Genomic DNA, 25923 nt, shown 5'->3' on the forward strand with positions numbered 1-25923 from the left:
TCAGCCAAACCCAGCACCTTGGGAAGCAGATTGGTGGGGTTGCAGCATCCCTTGTTTCTGAGACTTTAGTGACTGAAGGAACTGGTTTTATTCCTTCTCCCTTCTTTCTGTGTGCAGGAGCTAATTGCTTTCTGCTGGACGTGGTTTGGCTCTGAAGGACTTCACAAGAAGCCAGTTTATTTCCTGTCCAGCTCAGCAGGGCAGCACTGCCATAGTGTTCATTCACCTATCCTGAGCGCCCTCCTCCAAAGAGGGTTTGGAGCAGACAATGGGGCTGAGCACCACATCCATTTGAGCCAGAGGAATATGTTTGTCTGGTCTGGCAATGCATGAGGAGCAGGATTGTGGGGTTCACAAGGGTGCCCCTACAGCTGTGGGATGCTGGAACTCAGGACATCCCCCTGGGTGTCCCGAGTTGCTGGGACCCTTGCCTGTGTGCCTGTCAGAGACCCTGGCACACAGCCCAGAACACCTGTGGGTGTGATTATAACCTGTGGAGCAAATAACTGGCTTTGTATGAAGACCTGCAAGCCACAGCAGTTTAAGTAGTGGCTTAAACTTAAAATTATCACAGGGTGAAAAAGTAGATTTTGGGAATTTTAAGAATAGGGAGCAAGATTTGGGCATGTCCAGCCTTTCTTCTTCTTCTTCTTCTCTGCCTCCATCTTCTGCTGTGATGTTGGCACTTTTAGATTGGTTGAGAGTAGAAGCTCACTGTCTAACATAGGTGATAGGTATTGGAAAGCAATTGTAAACATGTTATATGTAGTTTTTAGTATAAAGACATAACACAGCCCCGGGGGCAGGCAGAGTCCTCTGACTGTCCTGCGGGATGGACCTCGGCTGGGCAGGAGAAAGAATTTTATAGATAAGACACAATGAACAATTCTGAGACAGAAAACTGAAGAACTCTGACTCATCCTTCGAAGGCACGGGCCAAAACAGAGACCTTTCACCCATCTGGGGGTCACAGTGATCTGCATCTTTCGAGAGTGGGAGTGCCAGGAGCACAGGCCAGAGCCCCAGACTCCCATCTCCTCTCTCAAGAGTAAAGCCACCCACCTCAGCAGCCACTGCTAGCAAAATGCCCTGCTCAGTAAGCTTCTCCTATGAGCTTGGCTCAGTGAAGCTTTTTTAGTTCTGTGTCCCCTAGGCTTCTCACAGTGTCCATCATCTCCAACCCAGGGCAAGTATGGCAGCAGGTGAATGTCATTGCTGGGGCAGGATGTGACAAGCTCCACAACCAGCTCCTTTTCTACACCACCCTTGGCTCCCTTCAGTGGCAAAATCAGCACATAATTTTCCAGAAGCAGCCTGGCTGATGCTTACAGTGATGCTCCTGGGCATGGATGGCTCACTTTGTGTGGGGTGGCAGGGAGAAGGGAGTCAGGGCACCAGGGTGGATTTTTGCAGGGAGAAGTCTGGCTCACAGGAGGCTCAGGCTGGATTCCCACCAGCAGGCTGGGGAGATGAAAGCCAGCCTAACACTGCTCTCCAGAGCCAACAGGTTCCCCGTGTTGAGTGGATAATTCATTATAAACAATACATGCAGACGTCAGCCCTCTCTGGAGGAGCAGCTCACAGGTTCTCTTCAAGAGCATCCATTTGTCAAAACCATTCTCAAGATAATTTCTGGTGCCTCAGACGGATGCTGTGTTTCAAGTTGGGGCTTTTTCCACTGGGCACAGGTTTTGCTTGCTCCCCATCCTCTGAGAACTGAAATCTGAGAGCCAAGCCATGCGACAGCAGAACTGAGGTACCCTTCTTGTAGGGATGCCACAGGATCCACAGCTGCTTTTTGATTGCAGCTGGCCTTTTTGGTGACTGTCCTTGTGAGGAGGCTGCATTTCTGGAGGATGGAGAGCACTAGAGGGGACAAACAGGTGCCCGGAGACAAATACATTAAAATTTTAATCTGATGAAATGGCTGTAGTGTTTGCTTTTCTGTATTTTAAATCATTACTGGGTTTGCTGAACGGCTGGATATCCTCCCAGGAAGTGATGAGGAAACCCTTAAGACACGATTTTACAGAATGCTGTGCGATGTGAGGGGCCGCAGATACACACCCTGCTGCCCGCCGAGGGAGGCTGGTGCTTTAACTACCCTGGAGGCGGCTTGGGCTGGAGGAGGCACGGGCTGGCGGCCGTGTGTCCCCTGCTGGCCATGCAGCAGGGGCCGGGGGGTTCAGGACAATGCCAGACAGGCCAGGATGGCTGACATGCAGCTCTGATGGTTTCCCAGCGGTGCTGTCAGGGCTGAGCCCCTGCCGCAGGGCTGTCCCGCCGCCTCGGCCACCAGCGGGTCACCGGCGTGCGTCTCACCCTCCCCGGGGTGTCCTGATGCTCCTTGCCTTGCAGCAGCATTCCTTGCAGCTCCCTCAGGCAGAGCCGGGGGGATGCCCAGGTTGTTTACCCAGACACAGAAAGTCCCTTTCCAAAAGGAAAACTGCAAAGCTGGTGAGCGGTCGGCAGCGCTTAGCACGTATGTGTGCGCTCAGGCTGCTGGCCGGGGCTGCTACCAAGGCAAGGGAAGGGGCACGATAAGACTTTAATCTCCCTCCTCGCTGGGGGATAAACGAACCCTGGCTGCGTGGCATTTGCCAGCCCGGTAGCCAAAAGGCTGATCCCTAGCTGCCGTGAGCTGCTCTCAGGGGGTTTGCACATCTGCAGACTCCAAGGGGTTAAAAATAGATCCCACCCCGCTGATGGCACATTTTATGTCCATTTAAAGGTGTGCCATGCATTTCCATCCTCCGTGAGACCTGAGTAAATGCCTTCATGCTGCTGACATTTTGTTCAAGGCTCTTTCTCTCTGCTAAGCCCACGGCTGCCCGGGCTGGCTCCCCCACTCTGAGCGCTATTTCGGGGGGCTGCCTTTGCCCCCGGCTGCCCTGCACTGAACGAGCAGCTGCAGTGTGAGCGCTGGCATGTCTGCGGTGCTCCTGCCGCAGTCCTGCCCCGACACACAGCCAGCCGATAATGGGTTTGTATTTCTGAGCAAGTCAGGGAGCTGCTCTCTAAACCAGTAGAATGTTTTTCATTTTTTTGTTATAACAAAGAGAATAGCTGTTAGAAAAGCACCATCCTTTCTGCCACTCGCTCGTGTTGGCCGTGTTGGGCTGGCTGTGCTGCCTTTCGGGGTGGACATCCCAGCAGCGTTCCTCTGGCACACGTGGTTCTCCAAGCATCCTCCACGTGTGCTATAGGGAACATCTGGGGCCGGACCTCTGTGCTCCAGCCACCGCAGCTCCAGTGAGCCCCAGCCCTGGCCCGGCCCCTTTGGAGCTGCAGGGCTGAGCTCCCGCAGTGCCCCCTCCCCACCGCCGGCAGGGTCTGACCCCAGGTGTGCCGGGCATGCTGCCACCCTGGGCAGCTCTGCAGGTCAGGGAATTTCCCACCCGGGGCTCCTGGGGCCAAGGAGGCTGCTTAGGGTGTGGATGGGGTCATTGTAGCACACAATCGAGTACCTGAGCATATTTGGAAGAAGGAAAAGTGAAGAGGAGCTGCTGCCTGCTCTGCTGTGGAGAAGAGCAGTGAGTGGGGGCTGGCGTTGATGTGGTGGCACTGGTCTGCAGCCTTTGAGGCGTGTGCCGCTGCTGCTTTGGCAGGGAGAGGGGAGCAGGGAGCAAGGCAGGAGCCATGGCAGGGGGGTACCAGCAGGCTTCCTTCCCAGAGTGATGCTGGCAGGAGCCCTGTGCTGCTGGAACTTGAAAAGGGGATTTCTCCGCTGGCATCCACTAGCTCACGCACAGACCAGGCCAACACCTCATGCCACATGAAACCCAAGAAAGCTTGGATAATCTCCAAAGGGTGGATGAAATTCCCATATCAAGCAAGCTTCGCTGTAGCTCTGCTGAAGTCCAGGGAGGTTTGCCTTTGTGGGAGGACCTGGGTACTTTTATAAGGGGCTCCATTCCTTCCCCAGGAGCCCCCAGCCAGTCAGCGTGGCTGAGACCATATTAGGGATGCCTCTCCCTGAGCCTGAGCTGCTGATTTCCACCAGGTTTTCCCCAGGAAGGCTCCCTGCAAGGTTCCCCCTGCACTGTCTTAAAGAGGCACTGAAGGCAGCATCTTTGGCATGAGAGACAGGGACAATGGGACCCCACTGCTTGTCCTCTAAGCCAGCACTTGTCCCAAATGGGTAAAAGTGAGGACAAGCCAAGGGGGAGCTGTCAGCCTATGCCCAGCCTACTGCTTGTGATTTTCCAGCTTGCCTTTGCCCTCCTCACCACCATTTCCTGTTTTTTTTTCTGCTGCCCCTGTGCAATTTTGGAAGCAGTTTAGAAACTCAGCTCAGCAGCTGAGCCTTACCTCAGTTCAGAGCTGAACCCTCAATGTGACTGGCTTTATTTGGGATGAAATTTTACACCAAGAGGCTGGAACTCCTGCTCACCTGCAGGAGGGCAGGTAAACCCCTCTCAGGAGCTCCCTGCATAGTTTTCCTCTTGTCCCCATTGTGGCATCCTCCTCCACCCCATGTGCTTATCAGGATCTAGGGCATCCTTTGGGACTGTTTTGGGACTATAGGTGACCTGGGAAAGAACTTCAAAACCATTAGGTTTTCTGAGCTGGTGCTGGAAGTGCTTCAGAAAAAAGTGAGGTAGCTGTGGCAACCTTCAGTGACCAACCTCAAAGCACATGGTCATAGCACTGGGATCTGTAGAAGGAGTTTATGGTTGGATGAGGGTTTTTTTTGTGTTGAAGACCCACTTATTTCCAGGGGGAGGAACAATGAGATTAGGTTGCAGAGATTTCACAAACTGACAGTGAAATCATCCCAGAGCCAGCACTGAGCTGCCAATAATTTCTGGTGTTTAAAACCAGATTTGGTAATATGAACTTGAGCCAGCCTTGTTCCCAAGCCTTCTCATTGCAAATTCTGTGAAGCTTTTTCAAGCATTAAATTATTCTCTACAGATCATTTGTTATTACCCATCAATTTACTGCTTGGGAAACTGATCCATCCCCATGCAGGCTGCTGTGAGATGCAGGACTGGCACTGGGCCACCATATGGGCAATTGTGGGGCATGGGTTCCTATGCTGGAAGAAAGATCCCAAAGCCATAGGAGCAGCTTCTGTCCCCACCATCCAGAGGGTTACTCTAGCCCAGCAGCGATGGTCTGAAGGACTGATCTTTCAGAACTCATCATTTCAGCAGCACTCCCTTGCTGCTGTGAGACAGGGAGCAGGTTACAGCACAGGTGTCTCTGTTTTGCCCCCAGATTTATGTTCTCTCAGTGACAGATGGGCTCTCACACACATTACATGGTGGAGATTTTGAATCCCTTGCTTGTGGCAAATGCTGTACCAGCCTCTTGGGTGTCATTCCAAAAGAAGCAGAGGAAAAGAGAGGAAGATCCTCTTCAGTGGCCAGGTGGCTGCCCCAGAGCTCCAGAAGGAAGGGAGTATGAGCCAAGGGCAGCTTTGGGCAGCCATATGAGCTCGAGATGAGACTGAAGAAAAGTGTGTGGGCACAGATACTACTCCATCTCCTGATCCGTCTCTGCCTGAGTGGGTGCACTTGTGCTGCCTCCTGCCCTGAGCCGTGGAGGTGGCATTCTGCAGGTGTTACTGAGACCAGGAATCTGCAATGTCTTGCACACTGCAAGTGACTGTGTTGGACTCTGCCACTTGGAGCATGGTGCCTTGATGACTTTTTTGGGAGCGAGATCCATCCACAGGGCCAACTGCCTCAATCCCTGTTTACCTTTTCTTTCAGGGAAACTTCATAAATAACACGAGTTATTCCTGACACATCCAAAACCCAGGCATTTTCAGACTGGGTTTCTTTGTTTTGAACCACTCTTTTAAGCATGGTGAAGGAGAGCTGAATGCAGGTGCCCTCAGTGGCCCCAAGCCTTTAGCAGAGCCCTTAATTTGCAGGGAATACATAAGGATTTTTAGAGAGCCACTGCTTGTAAGGAGCTGTGGGAAACCCAGACCCATCATGAAAAACACTCAGGCTGTAGCTGAGAGTGGGGTGTCCTGCACTGCCCGTGGAGCTGCACACCTGGAAGGCAGCTCCCTGCCCTGGCCATGGGACAGGCAGAGCTGAGCAGACCCAGGGGTCACCAGTGAGCCTGCTGCTTACTGGGGCTGCTCAGGCAGCACATAAAAAGGGACAGGTGGGAAATGTCTCCCAATTCTCCTGCCTCTTACTCAGCTGGCATGTAACCTCGGGTTTTTCTCAGACTGAGTGGGCAGCCTGCAAATGTGTTGCTGGGAGCAGTGCCTTCACAAGCACCCCATTAGTGCAGGCTACCCTGCTCCCTTGCCAGGAACTGTTCGCTTGACCAGTTTACAGTGGTCTGCTACCTTGCAACCTTAAGGGGCCAGGAAAAATAGAGGGGAAAAAAAGAGCTGACACCAGTATGGACTTTATTCTTTGCTACTGTGACAATTTAAAAGTGGGAGCTGAGCTGTGTGAGCAGCCAGCCTCACTGGGTGCCCAGTCCAAGATTCAGGGCTGCAGTAGCCAAAAGGCACTCGGGTGGGAAATGCCTCTCCCTGCTCCTGGCCACATTCCTAGCACACAACCCAAGGAGCTACATTTCTCTTTTCATCTTTTAGCAAGGTGGACCTTTGACAAGACTCAGAGGAGTTGCTAAGGTTGCTGTGAACTCTGCTGCTGTGGGCGCTTGGAGGCACAGCCAAAAGATTCAAGCAACAGCAAAAAGATTCAAGCCGCTCCAAGAAAAATGTGAGACTTGCACAAATAACAGGATTTGTGATCAGAGCTGCCAGAGAGGTGTTGCAGGGCTTCCCCAGCAGGTTGCAACTCACAACAACTGTCGTCAAGTTTCCCAGAACTCTGGATACCAGGATCAGGCAGTTCTGGGAGACTACTGCATCCATGTGCACTACTGCTGACTGTCCCTAAGAGCATTTGAACCAACTCTTCTGATCCTTCTCCCATGACAGTGTTACCCTGGGGGCAGCTGGTGTAGGCCTAAAAGGGATAAAAGCCCATGAAACCAAAGAACCTCTGCACCTGCAGGGTTAGCCAGGATACTGTGAGCAGCCTGATGGGTTTGTTTTTGAAGTGATTGGGACAGCTACCCCCAATATTTGGCAAAGATACACTGATCTAGGTGAAAGCAGAGTTTACATGTCTAAAAAGATTGTGGTTTTCCCTATCTGGCAAAATTTTCTTGCTGATTTGGAGTTTATGCTGTTAAATACTTTAAAAAATGCATTTCTCTTTAAGAAGCAACTTATTTGTTTCCCCTGGTTTCTTTCTCCTCCAGACTTTACTTTTAAGCAAACTCAGCAGCTCAGTTTCTGACTCTGACAGCTCCTGATTTGGCTGGAAGCCAGTCTGTGGATCTGAAAGATGTGTTGACATGTAATTTTTCCACTCCTACTGCAAATGAACTGTCCACTTATTGCCTGGAGCTAGGGAGAGGGGCAACAGCAAAAGACTGCAAGTCAAAACTGTGTGGAAATGACCCATATGGTTACCCAGGGTGTTTCTGGACCACACTCCACAAAATAACATCCATGCTTATTTTTCATTACCTGCTACTTTCTGCATAAAAGTCAGGCTATCTCTCTGCTCTTGGCTTCACTGTGGTTATTTCAGACAGAAATAAGGCTGTTTTCCAGCCCTGGCTGCTGTCCTCCCTGGTGGGAATGGTGCTCCCATTCAAATGGGGGTAGTGGAGGAAACTGGGACTCGTGGGGTTTGGCATCAATCAGTCATGGATCTGGTCAGAAACTCTTGACCTACCTGCCCACCTGGTTTGCTGTGTGTGGAAGAGCAATAATAGGGATTAAGAGGCATTATAAAATCCTCAGGAAAAAAGTGTTTTAAAGGAAAAAAGTGAGTTTAGAATTTCAGTGTTATGATGCAAATGGTGTCTTTATTTCTTTTTTTTAATGAAGGCAAAAGTGCAGCAAAGTATGCAAGGGAGGAAATTCTAATGATAGTATCAGCCTCATAAATGTTGTACTTCCTCATTTAGGAATCATCTAATAACTGGCTATTCTCAGTACATGGAAGTCTCTGCCATGAGGTATTGAAGCCAAAACTCATTAGGATTAAAATAATAATAATGTTTATACAGCTACACTGAGAATATCCAGAGCTGCAGTGTCGAGGATGGGAAATGATTCTTGTCTGGCACAAGACAGAGCTGCTTGGCTGTAGCTGGAGGGGTGAGGGAGGAGCTGCTCTTTGCCCAGGATGGTTTCAGCATCCTGCCCTGGAGCTGCAGAATGTCTCTGGAGCTGGTTTGGGATGCTGGGCCCTGTTGCCTGGCAGCTGCTGCACTGTACATGTCAAGATTAGACTGTGGCATGGGGAAGGTGCCTGGCAGCCACATCCAGGCTTTTGCCTGCATCAGCCTCAGGTAAGGTGTGAAGTACAGTATCAGCTCTGCTGGGTGTCTCAGCACACTTCTGTCACAAGTCTTCTTACACAAGTGGTCCCCAGTCCAATTCCAAGCCTTGCAGCTGCCCCTTCCCCAGGCACTGGAGGATGTAAACACAAACTCTTGGATTGGGAGGGTTGCACTGTGAAGGAGAAACCTGGGCAGGAGTGTGAAGGTGCAGCTTACCCCATACCACACAGGAGCTGGGTGCTCATTGTCATGTCAGCAAGAGTGCAGCCTGAGCTGTACAATGGAGAGGATGGGTGGAGGCAGCTGCTAACAACAGCCACCCTCACCTGTTAATCATGAAACATTGACACCTTGCAGGCTGTTGTGCAGGTTAGGTGCCTCCTCTGAAGGGTGCAGAGTTTAGGGGAAAAAATTGCAGAAAATGGGAACTCACAGACTGTGTGCCAGGATCTGGAACCTGTCACACTGGCATTTCCTGTGTGATGGATGAGACATGGATTAATGACCGGGCAGCAGGTTTATGAGCACCCCGGGAGGAGTTTGGTTTTGCAAAAGGCAATCCTTTCCTGATAGAGAAGCCATCAAAGAGCATCCATATACCTCTGATACAAATGTGTCTTTTTAAACTGGTGTCAAGGTTCAACCCCAGCTGGCAACTCAGTACCTGGCAGTCCTGGCTCAATCCTCTCACTCTTTGGTAGGACGGGGAGGAGAAAAGGGAGAAAAGAACAGGTAATACCTGTGGGTTGAGATAAAAACAGCTCAATGGTTGAAATAAAGTGAAAGATAATAATACCAATTATAATAACAACAATAATAACATATAATGATAGCAATAAAAATGAGAGGAAGAGAGAGATAGAACCCAAGAGAAACCAGTTGCTCACCATCCACTGACTGATGCTCAGCCTACCCATGAGCAGTGACCAGTGGCTCCTGGGCAACTCCTCCCAGTTCATACACTGGGCATAATGTTTTGTGGTGTGGAATATCCCTTTGGCGTTTGGGTCAGCTGTCCTGCCCATGCTGCCTCCCAGCTTCTGGTGCACCTGCTCTCTGGCAGAGCATGGGAAACTGAAAAGGCCTTGATTTAGGGTAATCACTGTATTACCAACAGTACTGTCACACTGAACCCAACACACAGCACGGGACCGGTTACTAAGAAGAAAATTATTTCAAAATTATTGTCCTGAAACCAGGACAACAGGGAACAGAAGTCCTTTGGGAAAGGAAAGACTGATACTATAAAATATGTGGAGAGAACAGCAGCATTTTCATAACCACATGTGACCAGCTGAAACTGTGCAAGGTGGTTCAAAAAGACATTTTGAGCAAAATAACATTTTATAAAAGGAAAGGAAATTCTGCAACCCCCAGACCGTTCCTGTTTATGTGAATCCACTCACGTCATCTGCTCGGGTAGATTGAGAACAGTATCAGAGTAAGAAACCAGAGTCCAGGTTAATTGGGGAGCAATCTGCTCTCTTCTCCAGACAGCACTGCTACAGCTGCTTTCTCTAGGGCTGTCTCCAGTTACAGGTGTTTATAAACCTGTGGTTCCCTGTTGTTTTCCAAGAAATACCCTCTGTTACAGCAGGTGGTGCTGAGGACATGGCTGGACCCCAGTGGGACCACTAAGGGCAAAAGGGACAACCCAGATGCCACTGGAGCCCTCAGTGGGGAAAACAAACAAGCAAGGCAGCTCCCAAATATAATCCTCAGGACAGCACTGGGTGGGGGGAGAAAACTGCTGCATATGCCTGGTTTTATTCCAGGGAAGTATGTGGGCAAGGCTCCTGCATGTCTGCCTTGGGCAGGGTACCGTGAGTGTCACAGCATGGAGAGAAGAGCTCTCTGAAGGAGCTCCTCTCTCGTTTTTGAGGCTGTTGAGCAGGGGTAGGTGCCCTGTGCATGTCTTCCCAGTAAATACAGTGCTCAGACTCTCCCCTCTGGCAGCCCTATCACCACCACCCACCCCTGAGAGAAGCAGGCAGAGCTGGAGGGAGTTAGGACAGATTTTAGAATGGAACCTAAAAGGTTTATGGACGCAGATCTGCAATGTGTGTGCCTGTAGCACAGGCACCGGGTGTCACTGCAATCGGCCTCTCCTGAGTGCATTTTCTTGAATTGCAGCTGGACACACTGGAATTCTCCAACATCCTGCTGTCACAGGGGCTGTTGACATAACTGCAAGGGCTGGGGGGCTGGAGGGAGATATCCAAGTGCTTCTGCAAAGGTCAGACAACATCTCTGTCCCCCTCACTCATGCCTGGGCACGGGGATGGAAAGCCTGAGCCAGTACATGCAAAACCAGAGCTAAATACTCCTCGATCTGAGCATTGATGAGAGTAAGTCAATTTGGTTATTCTAGCTGTATCGATGATTGCATCACTGCCGCGCAGCCGGAGGTGCTGTGTGTAACACCCGCCCCCTCACCTTAAAGCCACCAACACTTTTGTTTCACTGTACGAGTCTGGGCCATCGTTTACCATCCCGGGGATCCGTGCCAGCTTGTGTGTTTTTTTTTTCTTTTTAATTGTGTCAGTCAAGGGACGCGCAGGGCAAGGCAAGGAAAAATACTGTTTCTGAAAATCCGTCAGTGCCCCCGTGTGTCGGAGCGGGGGCTGGCGAGGAGGCCGGAGAGGCTCTGTGCAGAGCCTGCGCATGGAGAGGGCAGTCCGGTTTGCAGGTGTCCAGAACAGGGCGCTCGCCGCCCGACGGGCAGCGGGTGGGGCTGGGCGGGGGGATCACGCTGTCCCCTCCCAGAGCGGGGCTGAAGAGAGCGAGCCGTGGCAAGGGCTCTGCGGCAAACCATTTTCAAGGACAATCGTCTCCCACAGGGGCAGATTCGCCGCGATGCCCTAAATACGGTGTGTGAGAGAAGGAAATATCCAGAAATCGCTGAAGAGCCGAGGGTGCGTGTCCGTGTGCGGGCAGGCAGGAGGGCAGAGGGCGGCCGCAGAGGCCGCCCCGGTTTCTGCATTTGTCTCTAAAGCACTTCGTATCCCCAGAGACGGCGGCCGCTCAGCGCAGGGCTGGATCAGGCGAATCCCGTTCTGGCGACGGGTTTTTAAAGCAGATTAGTGGAAAATGGAGAGGGGTGCGTGTTGTTGCAAAGGCGTTCGCCTCCCTCCGGCCGGCCCCGGCTGCAGCGCATCCTCTGCTCTCACAGCAGCAGCACGGGAGGCAGCGACTGCCCTGCGGCTGCCCCGCGGCTCGGGTGCCGCAGGCACAAGGCGCTGCTGCTGCTGCATCAGTTCTGACGCACTGCACGGACTCGCTGGGTTCAATGGGCCCCGACAGGCGCCGAGCAGCGCCAGGCTGCCGCTCAGCCGGGCGGCGGGGAGCCTCACCCGGGCCCCAGCACGCCTACTGCTGGGCCCAGGGCTGCGGTGCTTTGGTGTATTTACGATCTATTTTATATTTTCTTTAATGGTTACTCTGTCATCCTGTTCGCTGCGCCTCATGGCCCCGTCTCCCCCCCTACAGGCATCCCTCCCCGCTCGGGGCGGGGCTGGACGCCGCTGTTTGGATTTAAACGTAGCAGCGGGAGGGGGCGGGCTCGGCCGGTGGTTCCCGACTCCCGGATCCCGGCTGCGGCTCCCGGTTCCGCCATGGTGGTGCCGGCGCGACGAGTGAAGACGGAGTATATGAAGCGCTTCAAGGAGCCCAAGTGGGAATCGTGCGGCGCCTGCTACCTGGAGCTGCTGCACTACCGCCTCAGCCGCCGGCTCCTGGAGCAGGCGCACCGGCCCTGGCTCTGGGACGGCTGGGAGCAGGACAGCGGCAGCGGCGGCGGCAGCACCGCCGGGTCCCTTTCGCCGCTGGGCGCCGGCAGCCCCGCGGCCGCGCGGGAGGAGGAGGAGGCGGCGGCGGGAGCGGCGGCGCCGAGCGAGGCGGGACGGGCCAGCCCCGGTAGGGAGCGCGGCGGTGGCGGGGGGGGGACACGTGTGTCCGGTGCGGCCCGAGCCCCCAAGCCGCGGCGGAGCCGTGCTGCTCTGCCCTTCTCCGCGGGGCTCGGCACAGGTGGCTCTGTCCGGGCCGCTCTGCCGCGGCTTGGGGCCGATCCTCGACCCCGGGGGCGCCCGGGCCCGGCGGGGTGACCGTGCGGGGGCACCCGGCCGCCGCCTGGTCCGTCTTACCCGCCCCCAGGACATGGCCCGGGGGTGGCAGAGCCCATCCGCTGCCTCCAGCAGGATCCCGGCTAGGCCTGCGGAGAAGCCATGGCTGCGGCGTCGGAGGTGTCTCTTTAAAGAGCCAAGTGGTGGCAACTCTCATCCTGAGTCACAGCCACTTATGTAAACTGTTGCCATGGGAGCCAAGCATCTCTGCAATTATATAAGCGGGTTCTCCGGCAAAAGCAGCGGCAAGTTGTGTGCCAGTGGCTGGCTCTTAACGCAATTGCTTTCCTGGACCTGCACATGTAATCTGTCTCGGCTGAACTCTTGGTTCTTAATGCCACCTGAGGTTGGATCTTGGGTGCGCAGCTGAGTGGGGTCCACTACGTAGCCTGAACAAGCGCTGAGCTGGTAACATTTTGTTCTCTTCTAGCACAGAGTAATTCCCTTCTGTTGTCTCAAAGCCTAAGAAAGTGGTTAGGCAGATAATAACATAGTCAAGCTTCTCAAACTGGTATTTTTTTTATCCTATAAGATACAGTTTCTTACCTGTAGTGAAAGAATACTGTATCTAGCAGCCATTGACTGGTGTTTTAAAATGCCTTTTGAATCAGCTGTCTCTCTGTTGTGCAGTAGCAGGGAAAACCCTTGAGAACTGTTAAACCTCATGCTGCCTGCTTGTTGTGGTGTGTGGTTTTTTTTTCTTCCCTCCTCGGAGTTAGATGTGCTTGTCTGGAGTGGGGAAACTAATCTGATCCAATGCCCTTTGAGACCTGAGCTTTCCAGAATTATCTGTGTTCTGATAATCAAGACTAAACTCCATTCATTGACCTTAAGAATTCCACATTACACAAAAGCTTTAGCTGTGCAGTCATCTGTTCCAGAGGCCTGGTGTTTCAGAGCATGCTAGTGATGTGGGGTTCTGCAGTCAGCTGGGGGGGCCTGTGGTACCCAGGTCTCACATGGGGTGCACACAGCTGCTGGGGTAATACATTCCATCTCCCCAAAAGCTGTTGTTCTGATTTCAGGTGGGATAATTTTATGCCTGTTAGCTGGTACAGTGCTGTGTGTTGGATTCAGGATGAGAATAACACTGATAACACTCTGATGTTTTTAGTAGCTGCTCAGCAGTACTTACCCTAAATGAAGGATTTTTCAGTTTCCTACGGTCTGCCAGGGAGCAGGTGCACCAGAAGCTGGGAGGAAGCACAGCCATGACAGCTGACCCAAACTGGCCAAAGGGATATTCCATAGCCAGAAAGTCCTGCCCAGTGTACAAATTGGGCGGAGTTGCCCAGGAGCCACTGGCTGTGCATCACTGGTTTCTCTTGCGTTTTATTCTTCCCTTTTCATTACTATTATTATATTTTAATTTATTTCAACTACTGAGCTGTTCTTATCTCAACCCATGAGTTTTTCTTATTCTTTTTCCATCCCCCTGTAGAAGGAGGGAGTGTATGACTACGTGATACTTGGTTGCTAGCTGAGGCTGAATCACAGCAGCTATGCAGTGATGGAAGCACCCCAGCTCACCAGTATGTAACAGAGTATTAGTGGGCCTTGTTTGGCTTTCCTCAATCAGGCCTTGAGGAAGCTAGACTGGGACCATGTGTGGAAGAACTCCATAGTATCTTGGTGAGAAGAACTAAGGGGTTGCAAAAGATCAGGGAGTGGTTGCATGGGAAAAGGCAAGGCTCTCTAAAGGCTTGGCTTCTAGTGGGAGGAGGTGGAAGCTGTTGAAGCTGCACTCAGAACCTGGCATTCCCAGCTTTTCTGATGCACTTTGAATATGTACAAGCCTGGGGCAGTTGTTGTAGGGACCTGAATTTATTTTCTTTCTTCTTGTTGAGCCTATGGGTAGAGCACATACATGTGCTACAATCTAATGGCACTGGCAGTTGCCAAGGCTAGAGACTGCTGGCCAGGGTGCACTGCTCACTCATAAGCCTGCTCCCTGACTCCTTCCCTGGCTCCTCTCTAGGGAAAGGTCCAGCTGGCGTTACTTGGTATTCTGATTCTAGTTGGGATTCAACAAGGAATAACAGCTGGCTAGCTGTGCCTGTGGTCAATGATGCAGTGACTATCCAGTGCATCCAGTTGTGTCCTCAGTCCTGCAGCAGTGGCAAAGGGACTGTGAAGCACCAGTGCCTGCCAGGCTGCAGGGTTTTGGGCAACTGTGCTTCTGTGACTGATATACCTTTGCCATGGATGCTGTAAGAGAATGCCTAAGGTTTTGCTAGGTCCTCGCTATTTTATAGTAGGAGAAAAATCTGTACTTCACATTCACTTCTTTGCCAAATGGCTTAGAATAAACATTTCTTAACTTCTGTGAGTATTTAAGAGCTTTGCTAAGTCTTTAGCAGAAGGACTGAAAACAACTCTGCTTAGGCAGCTGGATTTAGTGGATATTTATTGTATCTTAATGCACATATAATATATAAGAAGGTGACCCATTTAGTATTGGACAATCCTAAGGATACATTTTTCTTCTGCTTAGTGGCTGGCTAATTAAGGCATGTGGAAGAGATAACATAGAAACTACCACTCTGAGGCTCTACTATTAAACTGCCTTTTTTTTTTTTTCCTTTACTCTGAAAGAACTTAATTACACTGAAGTGCTGTGGGGGTAGCTGAGTGTGCTCATGTTGATGACATCTTTTGTCTTCTGAATCTGACATCCACCCACATGCTGGAACATCCTAGCTGTTACCTGGCTACTGCTGCTTCCTGCTGTTTTGCGGGGAATCTGATTTCTGCCTGAGTGGTATTGACAGTGCTTGTTGCCAACAAGCAGGTCAGCACTAATGTTGTTTAATATCTGAGGTAAACACAATTCATAATGGCATGTGCTGCCCTGGTTTCCTCCTTCCTCTCACTGAAATGAGCCCATGTGTGTTTGTAAAAGTTGTGAATGCTCCTGGTGTGTGAAGAGGAAGTGGATGTAGGCAGCTTGGCTTTAATGTTCAGTGGTCTTGGTCTAAAGCACTGCCAGTGTGAACCCCTGGGGCAGCATGTGGGACAAAAGTGCTTTGTTGCTGTGTCTTGCACTGAAGCTACGGCTGAGTGAAATCAAGGTGTGCTCAGAGACAACTTTGGGTGAATTCCTTCTGGCCCTCCACTTGTGGCAGCTGTTTGTGGGATTGTTCTGTGGAACATGCCCAGGGACAGGTGTGCTTTAAACATAATCCCACAAAATCTTGACCTAAATGAACTGGTGTAGTTGTGGTGTAGACACATCCTCAAAGCTGTCAACAGAGCCCAGTGGGCTGGTAAGTAGAAGACAGAAGCTCTTGGCAGCAGTGCTGCTGTCAGACCTGTTGCTTGTGAAATGACACTGCTGCACACACATGCAGGATGAAGGCATCTTTCAATCCTTATTGCCATTTTGCCTTCAGCATTTTTGTGCAGTGGTCTTAAGTGACAGCAGTGACAAGCTGTCATTGAAGGAGTTGTCTCAAAAGTATTTGGGAAGTGACTGATGTGGATTAGTGGAACTAAACAGAAGATTCAGTTTCAAACTTGCTCCCTGATCTTGTGTGTCATCATGTTGCAGGGGCATTTGCTGGCCCATGTATGTGGGAAGAAGCAGTCTGTAGTGGGGGAAGAAGGCAAGGGCATCAATTCAGGGGTTTATAGTACTGTTATTTAAAGTTGCTCCCATTTTTTTTTTCCTTTGGAAACGAGCTTTGCTATCAAGCCAATCCAGTAATTGCTTTCCAAACTGCTGCAAATGAAGCTTGCATGAATCTAATCAACTCTGAGCTGCTGTGTGGCTGCTAGCTCCTTTATTGCTTCACACAAGATCTGCCTTGAAGAAATTATGTTGCAATCTGCTTCATCTGTAGTAATTTACCTTCTATCCAGCTGTAGTTGGTTGATACCCATAACTGGTTATATAGCCCTTCCAAGAGGTTTAGGAGACCTGGCCCACTTGGGGAGGCGATGGTACAAAAACAGGAAACTTGGGAGTTCTGCCTGCAGCAATGCAAGCACAAGTGCCTCTCCTGGTGCTGAGGTAGCGCTGAGGTATGGAGCCAGTGTCTCTATGCAGAGATAACACTGCTGACCCTGTGGCCTGGCCCATGGGTCTAATCAGAAGGCTGTTGATATCTGTAGTAAGTCATCAGGGCCTTTGAAATGGGGGTCCTGTGTGGCAGTGCTGTGGCTGACGGCCGCTCTCCTGGGCTCTTCCTGCCTGAGCCAGGAGCGGAGCTGTTACGCAAGTGGGCGATGCAGCAGGGTTTAAGTGACCTCTTCTGGGCAGGAGCTTTCAGCAGCCGTGTTGGGTGGGCCTGGTCTGCCTGTTAAGCACTTAATCCCCTCCTGTCCATCCAGTGTGCTCTGCTTAGCATCCATGATGCAGTTTGAAACATTTCTAGCTTTCCCCCTCTCCTGTCTAATCCCTGTAATGCTGCAAGCCGGTCAGTTCTGAGTTTCCTGTGTCTGCTGGAGCTGATGCATGGTGCTCTGCATGGGAAGGAGATGGGTAGGAGCTGCTGGGGCCTGGACTTCCTCATGAACAGTAGGGTCTAAGTCCTGCTTCAGCTGCTGCCCTTCTGACTTTGTGTGAAAAATAATGCCTAAGAAAATGGCTTGGATATAAACTGTAGTTTTAAATAAAAGGCTTAAATAACTAGACATCTTGTGCCTTCACCAGCTGAATTCTGTGTAAATGGCACTGTAGCAGTGGGTTCATGGAAACCCCTGCTCTAATAGCAGGTGCTCATAAGTGCTACAGTACACTCTGGCATATAGCATTTACTGTAAGGCTGTGCACAGGACTCTGTGTGCCATTTACCCATATGCTTTTAGTGCTATTTTGGGACAAGCTGGCTCAATCATTTCTGGACCAGCTGGAGCTGTATCCTGGTGAGCAGCATCCCCAGGCATGGCTGTTGCCTTGTATTTTAAAGCTGAACTATCCATGTAATTGCAGAGCCCCCACCTTCCTGTATTTTTAAGTCTCTAAATGCCACTTCTGCTGTTTATGAAGTCAGTGTTGCTCCATCCCCCTTTGCAGAGAAGGAAGATGACATTTTCCCTTGAATGGAGGATGGAACAGCTTTCCTAAAGGAAAAGCAGTCTTGTGGCAGAATTGACAGCAATATGTTCCCTTTCAGAGTTTAATTTTCTCAAAACAGTGCTTCCTTCTGATAATGGACCTAGGCAGTCTTTCCTTTAGAGTGGCTGTGCAGGGAGATGCTCAGATAATATTTTGTAAGGGGATAACTCTGTGCTGCCTGTTTGCAGCCATGATGAATGAGCTGCCTTGTTTCAGAGTGAAGCTGTGTGTCCCAGAGCACAGGGAAAACAAGAATAACAAGTCTAATACCACACTGAGCTCACTGCTGCTGTCTTTTACCAGCCTTGTCTATAATAACTGAAACTACATCCAGCCAATATTTAGGTATGTAAAATTAATCTAGCCATTTTTGCTCTCAACATGCCACTACTTTGGCCTTGACTAATTTTTTTTTCTTTGGTTGTTTGTCATGTCATTCAAGTGAGCTCTCAATAAATACAGCTCTAAATACTTCAACATTGCTGGTCACTCTTTACCAAACACTCAGCTGCACTGCAGTATCACCTGTAGATGAATGCTACACCTGCACATCTTGGAAGACAGTTATAGGCAAGCCTGAACTGGGCCCAGCAGCAGGGCCTCAGTGCTGCTTGGCAGCACATAGAAACTGTGCTGGCCAGGCTGACAGGTAGCAAGGGAGCATAAGGCTTGCCTTAGGGGAATTCTGGGGCATGGAACAAGCCTTGGTATCTCTACCCTGCAAATGTGAAGTGAGAGCTAGAGTAAATGGATGCTTAATCAGTGTGCCAGGCAGGTAACTTCTATTTCATCAGAACTGGATGAATACAGAACTGAGATTAAAGCAGCGTCGGATTGGGCATGCACATGCTTGAAATCACAGCAATTATCAGGAATGGCTGCTATTATGTCACAGGACTGGCAAGCCCTTCTGCTTTTAATGATGAAATCATTTGGGTAAAAACTGCAGTACTTGTCCGTGGCCAACCTGTCAATATGTAAGCAAGCCCTAAACCAGAAGAATTCCCTATGGCAGTGAAGGAATTCCTTCTGTCCATGCCAGTGTATGCTGGTGATGGCTGAATGTGCCGAGACTTGGAACAGGTCGGCGTGGGGCTGGTCCCCTCCAGAAGCAGATGGTGTGATAGAAAACTTGCAAGTTTGGTGTGTTGATGTCAGCAGAGTTTGAGTGATCACTGTGTGAGTCTAGCAGAAGACAGCATCTAGTGATCAGACTTGAAAGGAATTGGTTACTAGTGGACTCCTATACTCTTAGGTGAATAAAAGGCATGTGTCTTGTAGGTGATCACACACTATGGGGCAATAAGATTGGCTCCTATGAAACAGTAGTTCCTCTGTGGTTTTATTTATTAATTAATATTTTATATAATGCTGATTCAGTCTTCAGTGATGATCTAAAACTGCAGTGATTCAGCCTTTAAATTCTTTCTCACAAACCCCACTTTCCATAACCAGTGACTGGAGGACTATTGCTGGCCCCTTGCTATGGAAGGCTTAAATGTGTGGGATAAATGAGCCTTGGGGAGTAATGCCTGCAGAGTGTGGCACTTTAAATGTACAACATAATTCACAGATCAGGTAGCAAAGGTGATGTCTACTACTTTGTGGGGTTTTGCTTCATACTCTCCTTCCTAAGAAGAAAACTGTAACAGAGATACATGTATAAACAGAGAGCTTGAAAATGAATCACTTTTTTCAGTGGAAGCTGATAATCTGAAGGATTTAATATTGCACACAGTCCTATCAGACATCATCTCTGACTAGCTAGCAGCATCTATGTGGCATTCAGTGCTCCATCTGTTTGCTGTCTGAGAGATGCAAGGATGAAATAGTGAAGACAGAAGATCACTGGAAACAGTCTTTAAGCTCTTCCTGGGGCTGTTGGTTATCTGTAACCTCACCAGTGAAAGGCATTTTAAAGTATGGGAAAGCTGTATTGTAGTCACTAAAGAAAGAATGAAGACATTTAAGCAAGGTATATGTCTGTTGCTAAGAGAGCAATGACTTCTTGAATTTCTAAAAAAAGCACAGCTTCAGTGATGTATTGAGAGGCTGTGCAAATCAGACATTAATACGTTGTCATTGGGAGCTTAAAGCATAACTTTTTTTTCTTCTTCAGAGAAAGAAAAAGAAGATCAAGAAAAGCAGGAGAAGGAAGAGCAAGAGAAAACTGTAGAACATACTTCTGTAAAGGAAGCAGACAAAACCAGCCGTACAGGACGACGTCCAAGTCGAAGTGCCTTGTCCAGTCGAAATGATCGAAAATCAGCCAAAAGTCCCCAAAGGACAGATGCACCAAAGGAGAATAAACATCCATTTGCTCTGTATGGGTGGGGAGAAAGACAGACGGATACTGGGAGCCAGAAAACTCACAATGTCCGTGCTTCTGCTTCGGTGAATGAAGTAAGTAAGAGCTTCTGATTCATGAAAAGGCAGTGACTACTTAGTGCCTATAGATGTCTTAACAGCTAGGTAAAACTTCTCAGGGGTCCCTTTATTTGAATGTATGGAGATTCCAGCAGTAGGTTCTATCAATAAACCTGAAGAGTCTTGAGATGTCCAAATAAAGTTCTTTACTATTGGTTTGGAAGCGTCCCGGGTTTGACTAATACTTGCAAGTTCTAATTAAAACGGCCTGTCCTGTTTGTGGCAGTTACAGTGCTATCAGCAAAACTGGCTGTTCTGAAAGTATTTCTGCATTCTGAACTTCATGAGAACAGGAGAAGAGCAGGCAGTTAGCACCAGGCAGCCCACAGCAGGCTGGCATATAAACACTGGGGAAGTCCTTGGCTTTTGCTGGGGCACTTCCTAGACTAGGAGCTTCACTGAGATGGTAGAAGTGCTTTTCTGCTAAGATGTCTTGTCTAACAGCCTGCTTTGGTGGCTTGCCAGTAGGAAATGTTGCTTGCAGCAGAATGGTCTATCAGATGGCTGATGGATTACAGGGCTGGTGTAAATATTACCAAAATAGCACAAATTAAATTCATGTGGCATGGACAGCAATAGGATTTCTGCTGTACTGGGGCTCTGTTTCCTAGCTTAGAAACAGGAATGGAGTGTTTAAACAGATCCATTTCTTTCTTCTCTATAACTCTCCTAGGCTGGTAAAACACAATCATTAATGCATCCCTGCCCATATCTTGTCCATATCCAGATGAAACTGGCCTTTGATGGGCTGTTTTGGAAGGGTTTTGAAGCCCAGGCTTTTCTTTCCTGGACAGCTCAAACCTTTGAGCAAAAGGAGGAACTTGGGCCTTACAGCTTTGGAAAGAGGCTGCCTTTCCTGATAATGGACACCAATGCTAAATTGATAAACTTTGGTCTGTGCTCAGAATAGTTGACTGGTGCTTTATGTTGAATCCTAGAAGAGGCTGAAGCCTGACATGAGCAGAATTTTTTCTATTTTATGTTAGACATCTAATATTTCTTATACTAGAAACAGTAATGGAACACCTCGGCTTGGGTCTTGAGTTTGGACTGAACAAGCAGAACATTTCTGAAACACTCTCAATTATGTAGTGTTTTGTCACTGAGGGTCTTTATGTAGAAACTGACTACTGCCTGCTGAGGTTACTTTATCTTGCATGTTTGAAAGGTGTTACTTACCCCTTATTGAGATGGGAGACAGGATTTTCAATATGGAGATAGACAAACACAAACATAGAAACTGGCTCTTCATATTAAATTTTGGGGAAAATATGATAATTTATTAATATAAAAATGTATGTAATTGTGTTCAGCACATTGTTCAAAATTAAGATCTTTAGTCTCTAAGGGATCCCTAGGGCTTGGTCTTACTAATAGGGCTTAGGGATATTAGGCTTAAGGGATGCTTAGGCATATTGAGGGTTGTTTAAGGTTTTAAATGCTAGAAACAGAGAATTGAAGTTTTCAGAATTCATCTTAGTAAGACTGAAACGTTCAAGAGTTTTTGCAATCATTTAATAGTGGGAAGTGGGAAAGATAATGCAGAACAGAATTTAAAGCACTTCTCATGGAAAAAAAAGAAATCTATGTTCAGTCAGTGGTACAAATTAGAGAAGAAAATACAACCTTGCTCACAATTCCTGTTCCTTCAGGATGAGGACTGGGACAAATAAAAAGTGATCCTTGTTATTTCTGAGGGGTTCCTAGGTTGTTCTCCTTCCATAATACTAACTCTGGTCTTTTAGATTCACGAATCTGCCCTACGAGCAAAGAACAGGAGACAAGTGGAGAAAAGGAAGCTTTCTCAGAGGCGAGTGCGATCAGCAGAGGCAGAAAACACTTGGCGAGCAAAGCCCTCCCCAGCAGACAACCCTTGGATGACAGAGTACATGAGATGCTACTCAGCAAGAGCTCTCTGAACCTGGATTCCCTTAGGCATCCTCAGAAGAAGTCACGCATATCAGGACACTGGTGCAAGGAACCAAACCACTTATGCAAGGTTTTTATAGGGAGTTTCCAGCTGTTAAAAGTATTTGTTACAATGTTTTTATCTTGGCTACCTACCTCACAGTGGGGTGTATCCTTGGAGCCATAACATTTGAAGAGGCTTTTAGATATAACTACCCAAACTTTTAAACAATTCCCCTTTTGGGAATTTTTCTAATGCTTCAGTCAGTTTGTTTTGAGGGTGGGAGGGGGAACCTTAACATACAGGGAGTCAAAGCAAACACTTTTTTGATCATGGTAACAAATAATTTGTTTTCCCTTTTTTGAAGTTCAAGTCATGGGGAGATGGTATTGGGGAAAGACTTTAAAGGAGTGATGGAGGTGCCTTTGTATTTATAAAACTATTTAACACTTTTATGAAAATAGCATATGAAGACAGGCAACAGGAAGCCAGTGTGTCTGGTAACTAGCACTAATAAATGTAGATGCTTTAGGCAGGAAAATACCAAGTATTGTCTGTACCCAGGAACTTAAAAAAAAAAAAAAAGAAAAAAAAACCAACAAAAAACCCCAAACAAAAACAACCTTGTTTGATTCATTGATTCATTAAATCAGCGGATGCTAACTTCTGTCACTGTTTCTAAGGTCATTAGAATAAACCACTCATTTTCAGGGCAAGAAACAGCTACAGGATCATTTTGCTGTAGCTGTTTCTGTTGTACCAAATAACTAATGTAGACAATCATTTTCTGATAGCTGCCACTCAATAAGCAGTTACTTGTCCTACAAATATAAAGCTGTACCACTGTACTAACCTTGTGGTCACACTTAGTCTGTACTTAATCATGTAAATGCATTTATTGAAGGAGAGGGCTGGCTCCTTTCTGGTGAGGTCTATTTTTAACACTTCAGAGTATCTATTATGCTCAGTGGGGGTCAGAGTGCAATATGCATTCCCCTTGGAGGTATTGTACAGGTATATTGTTAAAGGGTTTAAACTTGAATATTTGTGTTGCTAAAACTTGTAGATGACATCCTGAGAAATTTGCTGCCTCTTGAAATTGGTGCAGAACCCCTCACTTATGGGGGGATGGGGAGGGGGTAAGGGCTAGAGAAAGGAGGGGTGTATCCTTTAGTAAACAAGAACATATAATGAAGTTTGAACATTTTTGTTTTGTAGGTCCTACTTCTGCATAGTAAGACAGTCATTGTGATATCCTTGGTGGTTTTGTTTCCCTCAGGTGGCTGTAAATTATCTTTTTTCAGTTTGCTAACTATGCTTTAGGCAGAGGATCACTGTAGTTGTGAGCTTCAAAGTTTTGTTCAGATGTGTTGTGTGTTAGTTACTTATGCTGGTTATCAGTTTGTTTTGAAGCTTGTGTTTTACAGGCTGGACACATTCCCACAGGAAGCATACTTGCACTTCTAAAGCAGAAACCTGCACTAGTTTTAGCTTCATTCCACAGTCTCAGTGAGTAAGGAGGACTCTAGAATTACTATTGCAACAGAGTATGCATACTTGTGTTCTTGAAGAAAGTAATTGTGCAAAGGGTCCAAGCACTGCTGCCTCCTAGTGTATATTACATCACAAAAGGTTTCATTACTCACAATTTTAATTTTGTTAAAATGTCCTAGAATCCATGAAATTATAACCTCTTTTTTGTTTAACCTGCCTTTTAAGCATAAAGCTATAAAAATACAGACCACTCTTGTTGAAGGCTACCTATTTAAGATCTTACAGCTTTTAAGTCTGGGAAAGCACAGCATGATTAAGAATGTTTTATATGCAGCAAAATCCCTCTAGGGGATTTTGACTGCTAAGTAAACCATCGGCTAGAACTTCCTGAAATTTCAGAACAGTGCCCAAAACTGGGGAAAACTACTCCAGAGAATGCCTTTATTCCATATGAGATTCTTTTGATTTCCTTTTATGCTGTGTTTTCCTCTTTAAATAACTGCTGTAAATATGCTTAGCTTGCTTCTGATGCTATTGCAGTTCCAGAAGCCACCCAAGCTTTGCACAACAGTGTCAAAGCACCAACTCAGTAGTGTTTAACTGCCTTATTCAATAAAAACTTGCCTGTTCCTGTTGCCCACACACTTTGTAGGCTTTATGTAACCACAGCAGATGGATTGTGCCCTCGGTGCATTTTGTCACATTCAACAGTTTCCTTGACTGTGTAGGGCAGGACTCATCTTGCCACGCTTTTGAAGATAGCTTCTACAGTTCTCTCTTCCCACTGGGAATGGAAGAGGCAGGATGACTATGTGCCTGCCTCAAGTACCAGTGTTTGGATAAGATGTATCTTCCATTAGGTGTTGATGTTTCCAATAACTAAAGGAGGCCTAGTGTCTTCTGCCTTGGATACTGGGAACTAAACTTAAAATATTTCCAACAGGCCTGTTCAGGTCTTCAAATGAGAATTTTCAACAGCATCAGGGCAGCTGTATACTGAGGAAATTGTCTAGTCCTACAATCCTTGTCTGGTCAGGAGCTGTTCCCCACAAGGATGACTTACTAAAAGACAGCAGATACACTAATAAGGTCTTGTGAGTTGTTGTTGTGCTTTTTCAAATGGTCTGTAGCCAAAACAATCCTGGGTGCTATGTTGGTACTATCTGGGTTTAAGTAATACAATACCTGAAGTGAGGGGTAAATTATTCTGCAAATCAGGTAGCCTTTCTGCATTTGGGTATTGACTATAAAGCTAGTCTTTTGCTTAGGCTATATGAAATAGTATAGTTCCGATCACTGCAAGCTCTATGTGTGAAGTATTTGGTCTGGAAAACTGCTGGTGCTTTGACATTAACAAATGAAAAGCCAATTGCATTGTAAAGCAGAACTTTCCAGATGTAAAAGCTTTATGTGTATTCCATAGATTCTTACAGGAGGTAGCCATTTGCTTCAAATTGGACTCACTGAAAAGTAGAAAACAATGTCTCCCTATCAATTAAGGAATTTCTAAACATTGTCTTGCATGGACTCTTGAATTTAGCAAAGTGGTGAACAATTCTCACTCCTGTTTTAGAAGTAAAACTTTTTAGTAAGAACACACTCAATTGTCCAAAGTTTTCATTAAAATGACTGTTTATTCCTTTGTTTCTGGAAGTACTTAGCTAAGTGAAGCAAGAGTTTTACAATGTGTAATGCTGCAATTTAACTATAGTGTTGTGAAGATAGTGTTTACAGTGTAAAATGTCACCATGAAAACTGCATAAGAATGTCCTGTAAAATACAGTAGCATGCCTGTTCAGTCACTGCTGTCACATCTTTGCAACTATGAAAAACAGACTTTTTCACAGGAAGCTGAGACAGTAGTCAAGGTGATAGCTAAACTTGGAGCCAACCTTAACAAAACTGAGGAACGGTTTCTGGTAAGAATTTTATCCAGGTAGCACATGCAAATTTAAATTGAATTTTTAACACATAGGGAAGTGTATCTGTTCTCTTTTTTTATGGCATAATGTAGTGCCACTGAACTATAAAGGCCTCTCTGACTTTTTTTTTTTACTATGATAGGGACCAAATGCTAGCAATCTGAGGGCCTAATCTATGGTAACCTGGATGTTCCGGTTTCTTTTCCAGCTCAGTTAGTGCACTCAGCAGCAAAGCCATAAATGGAGCCTGACTCAACACCTTGACAAGTAACCTCATGATATTAGGGGTACAAGTGAATGGGAAGCTGCCTCAGCTATTGTTAGCACTGAATTCACTTTAAAAACAATAGGGAAATACCATCTAAGCTTGAAGCAATATGTGTTTTTTAAAGTTTTTAAACAGTATTTGTTTTTAATGCTTCTGTATTGTCTATGAAAATAGTGTAGTGTCAACTTGTACATGTGAATAAAATCAGTGACACAAAGTGCCTGGACTGCTTGTTCTGTGCTTTTTGGGATCTCAGAGTTTTTATTTTTCCCCCCCCTTACAAGGTCCTTTAGTCCCTGCATGCAAACTGTGGCTTCTGCTTGTCCCAGACATTCTCTCCTGGAATGCAAGTGACAGGCCTCTGTAATAACTAAGTTACA

At 47.6% G+C, this 25923-nt stretch overlaps 1 protein-coding gene across 1 annotated transcript; it reads left to right on the forward strand.

Moving 5' to 3' along the window:
• The first annotated feature begins 11880 nt into the window (after positions 1–11880).
• CCSAP (centriole, cilia and spindle associated protein) lies at positions 11881–25763 on the forward strand. The gene is made up of 3 exons (XM_030235584.2): positions 11881–12258; positions 19643–19926; positions 21696–25763. Exons 1-3 carry the CDS (start codon positions 11958–11960, stop codon positions 21867–21869), a joined length of 759 nt encoding a protein of 252 aa, XP_030091444.2. The 5' UTR covers positions 11881–11957; the 3' UTR covers positions 21870–25763.
• Positions 25764–25923: the final 160 nt, after the last annotated feature.

This window comes from Serinus canaria, chromosome 3 (genome assembly GCF_022539315.1).
Source record: "Serinus canaria isolate serCan28SL12 chromosome 3, serCan2020, whole genome shotgun sequence".
NCBI classification, from domain to species: Eukaryota; Metazoa; Chordata; class Aves; order Passeriformes; family Fringillidae; genus Serinus; species Serinus canaria.

Excerpts from the sequence above, each read along its gene's own strand:
- CCSAP (XM_030235584.2), top strand. The coding sequence starts at position 11,958 with ATGGTGGTGCCGGCGCGACGAGTGAAGACGGAGTATATGAAGCGCTTC. Across the intron at positions 12,259-19,642 it reads GGCGGGACGGGCCAGCCCCG|AGAAAGAAAAAGAAGATCAA; the intron begins GTAGGGAGCGCG and ends TTTCTTCTTCAG. Across the intron at positions 19,927-21,695 it reads CTTCTGCTTCGGTGAATGAA|ATTCACGAATCTGCCCTACG; the intron begins GTAAGTAAGAGC and ends CTGGTCTTTTAG.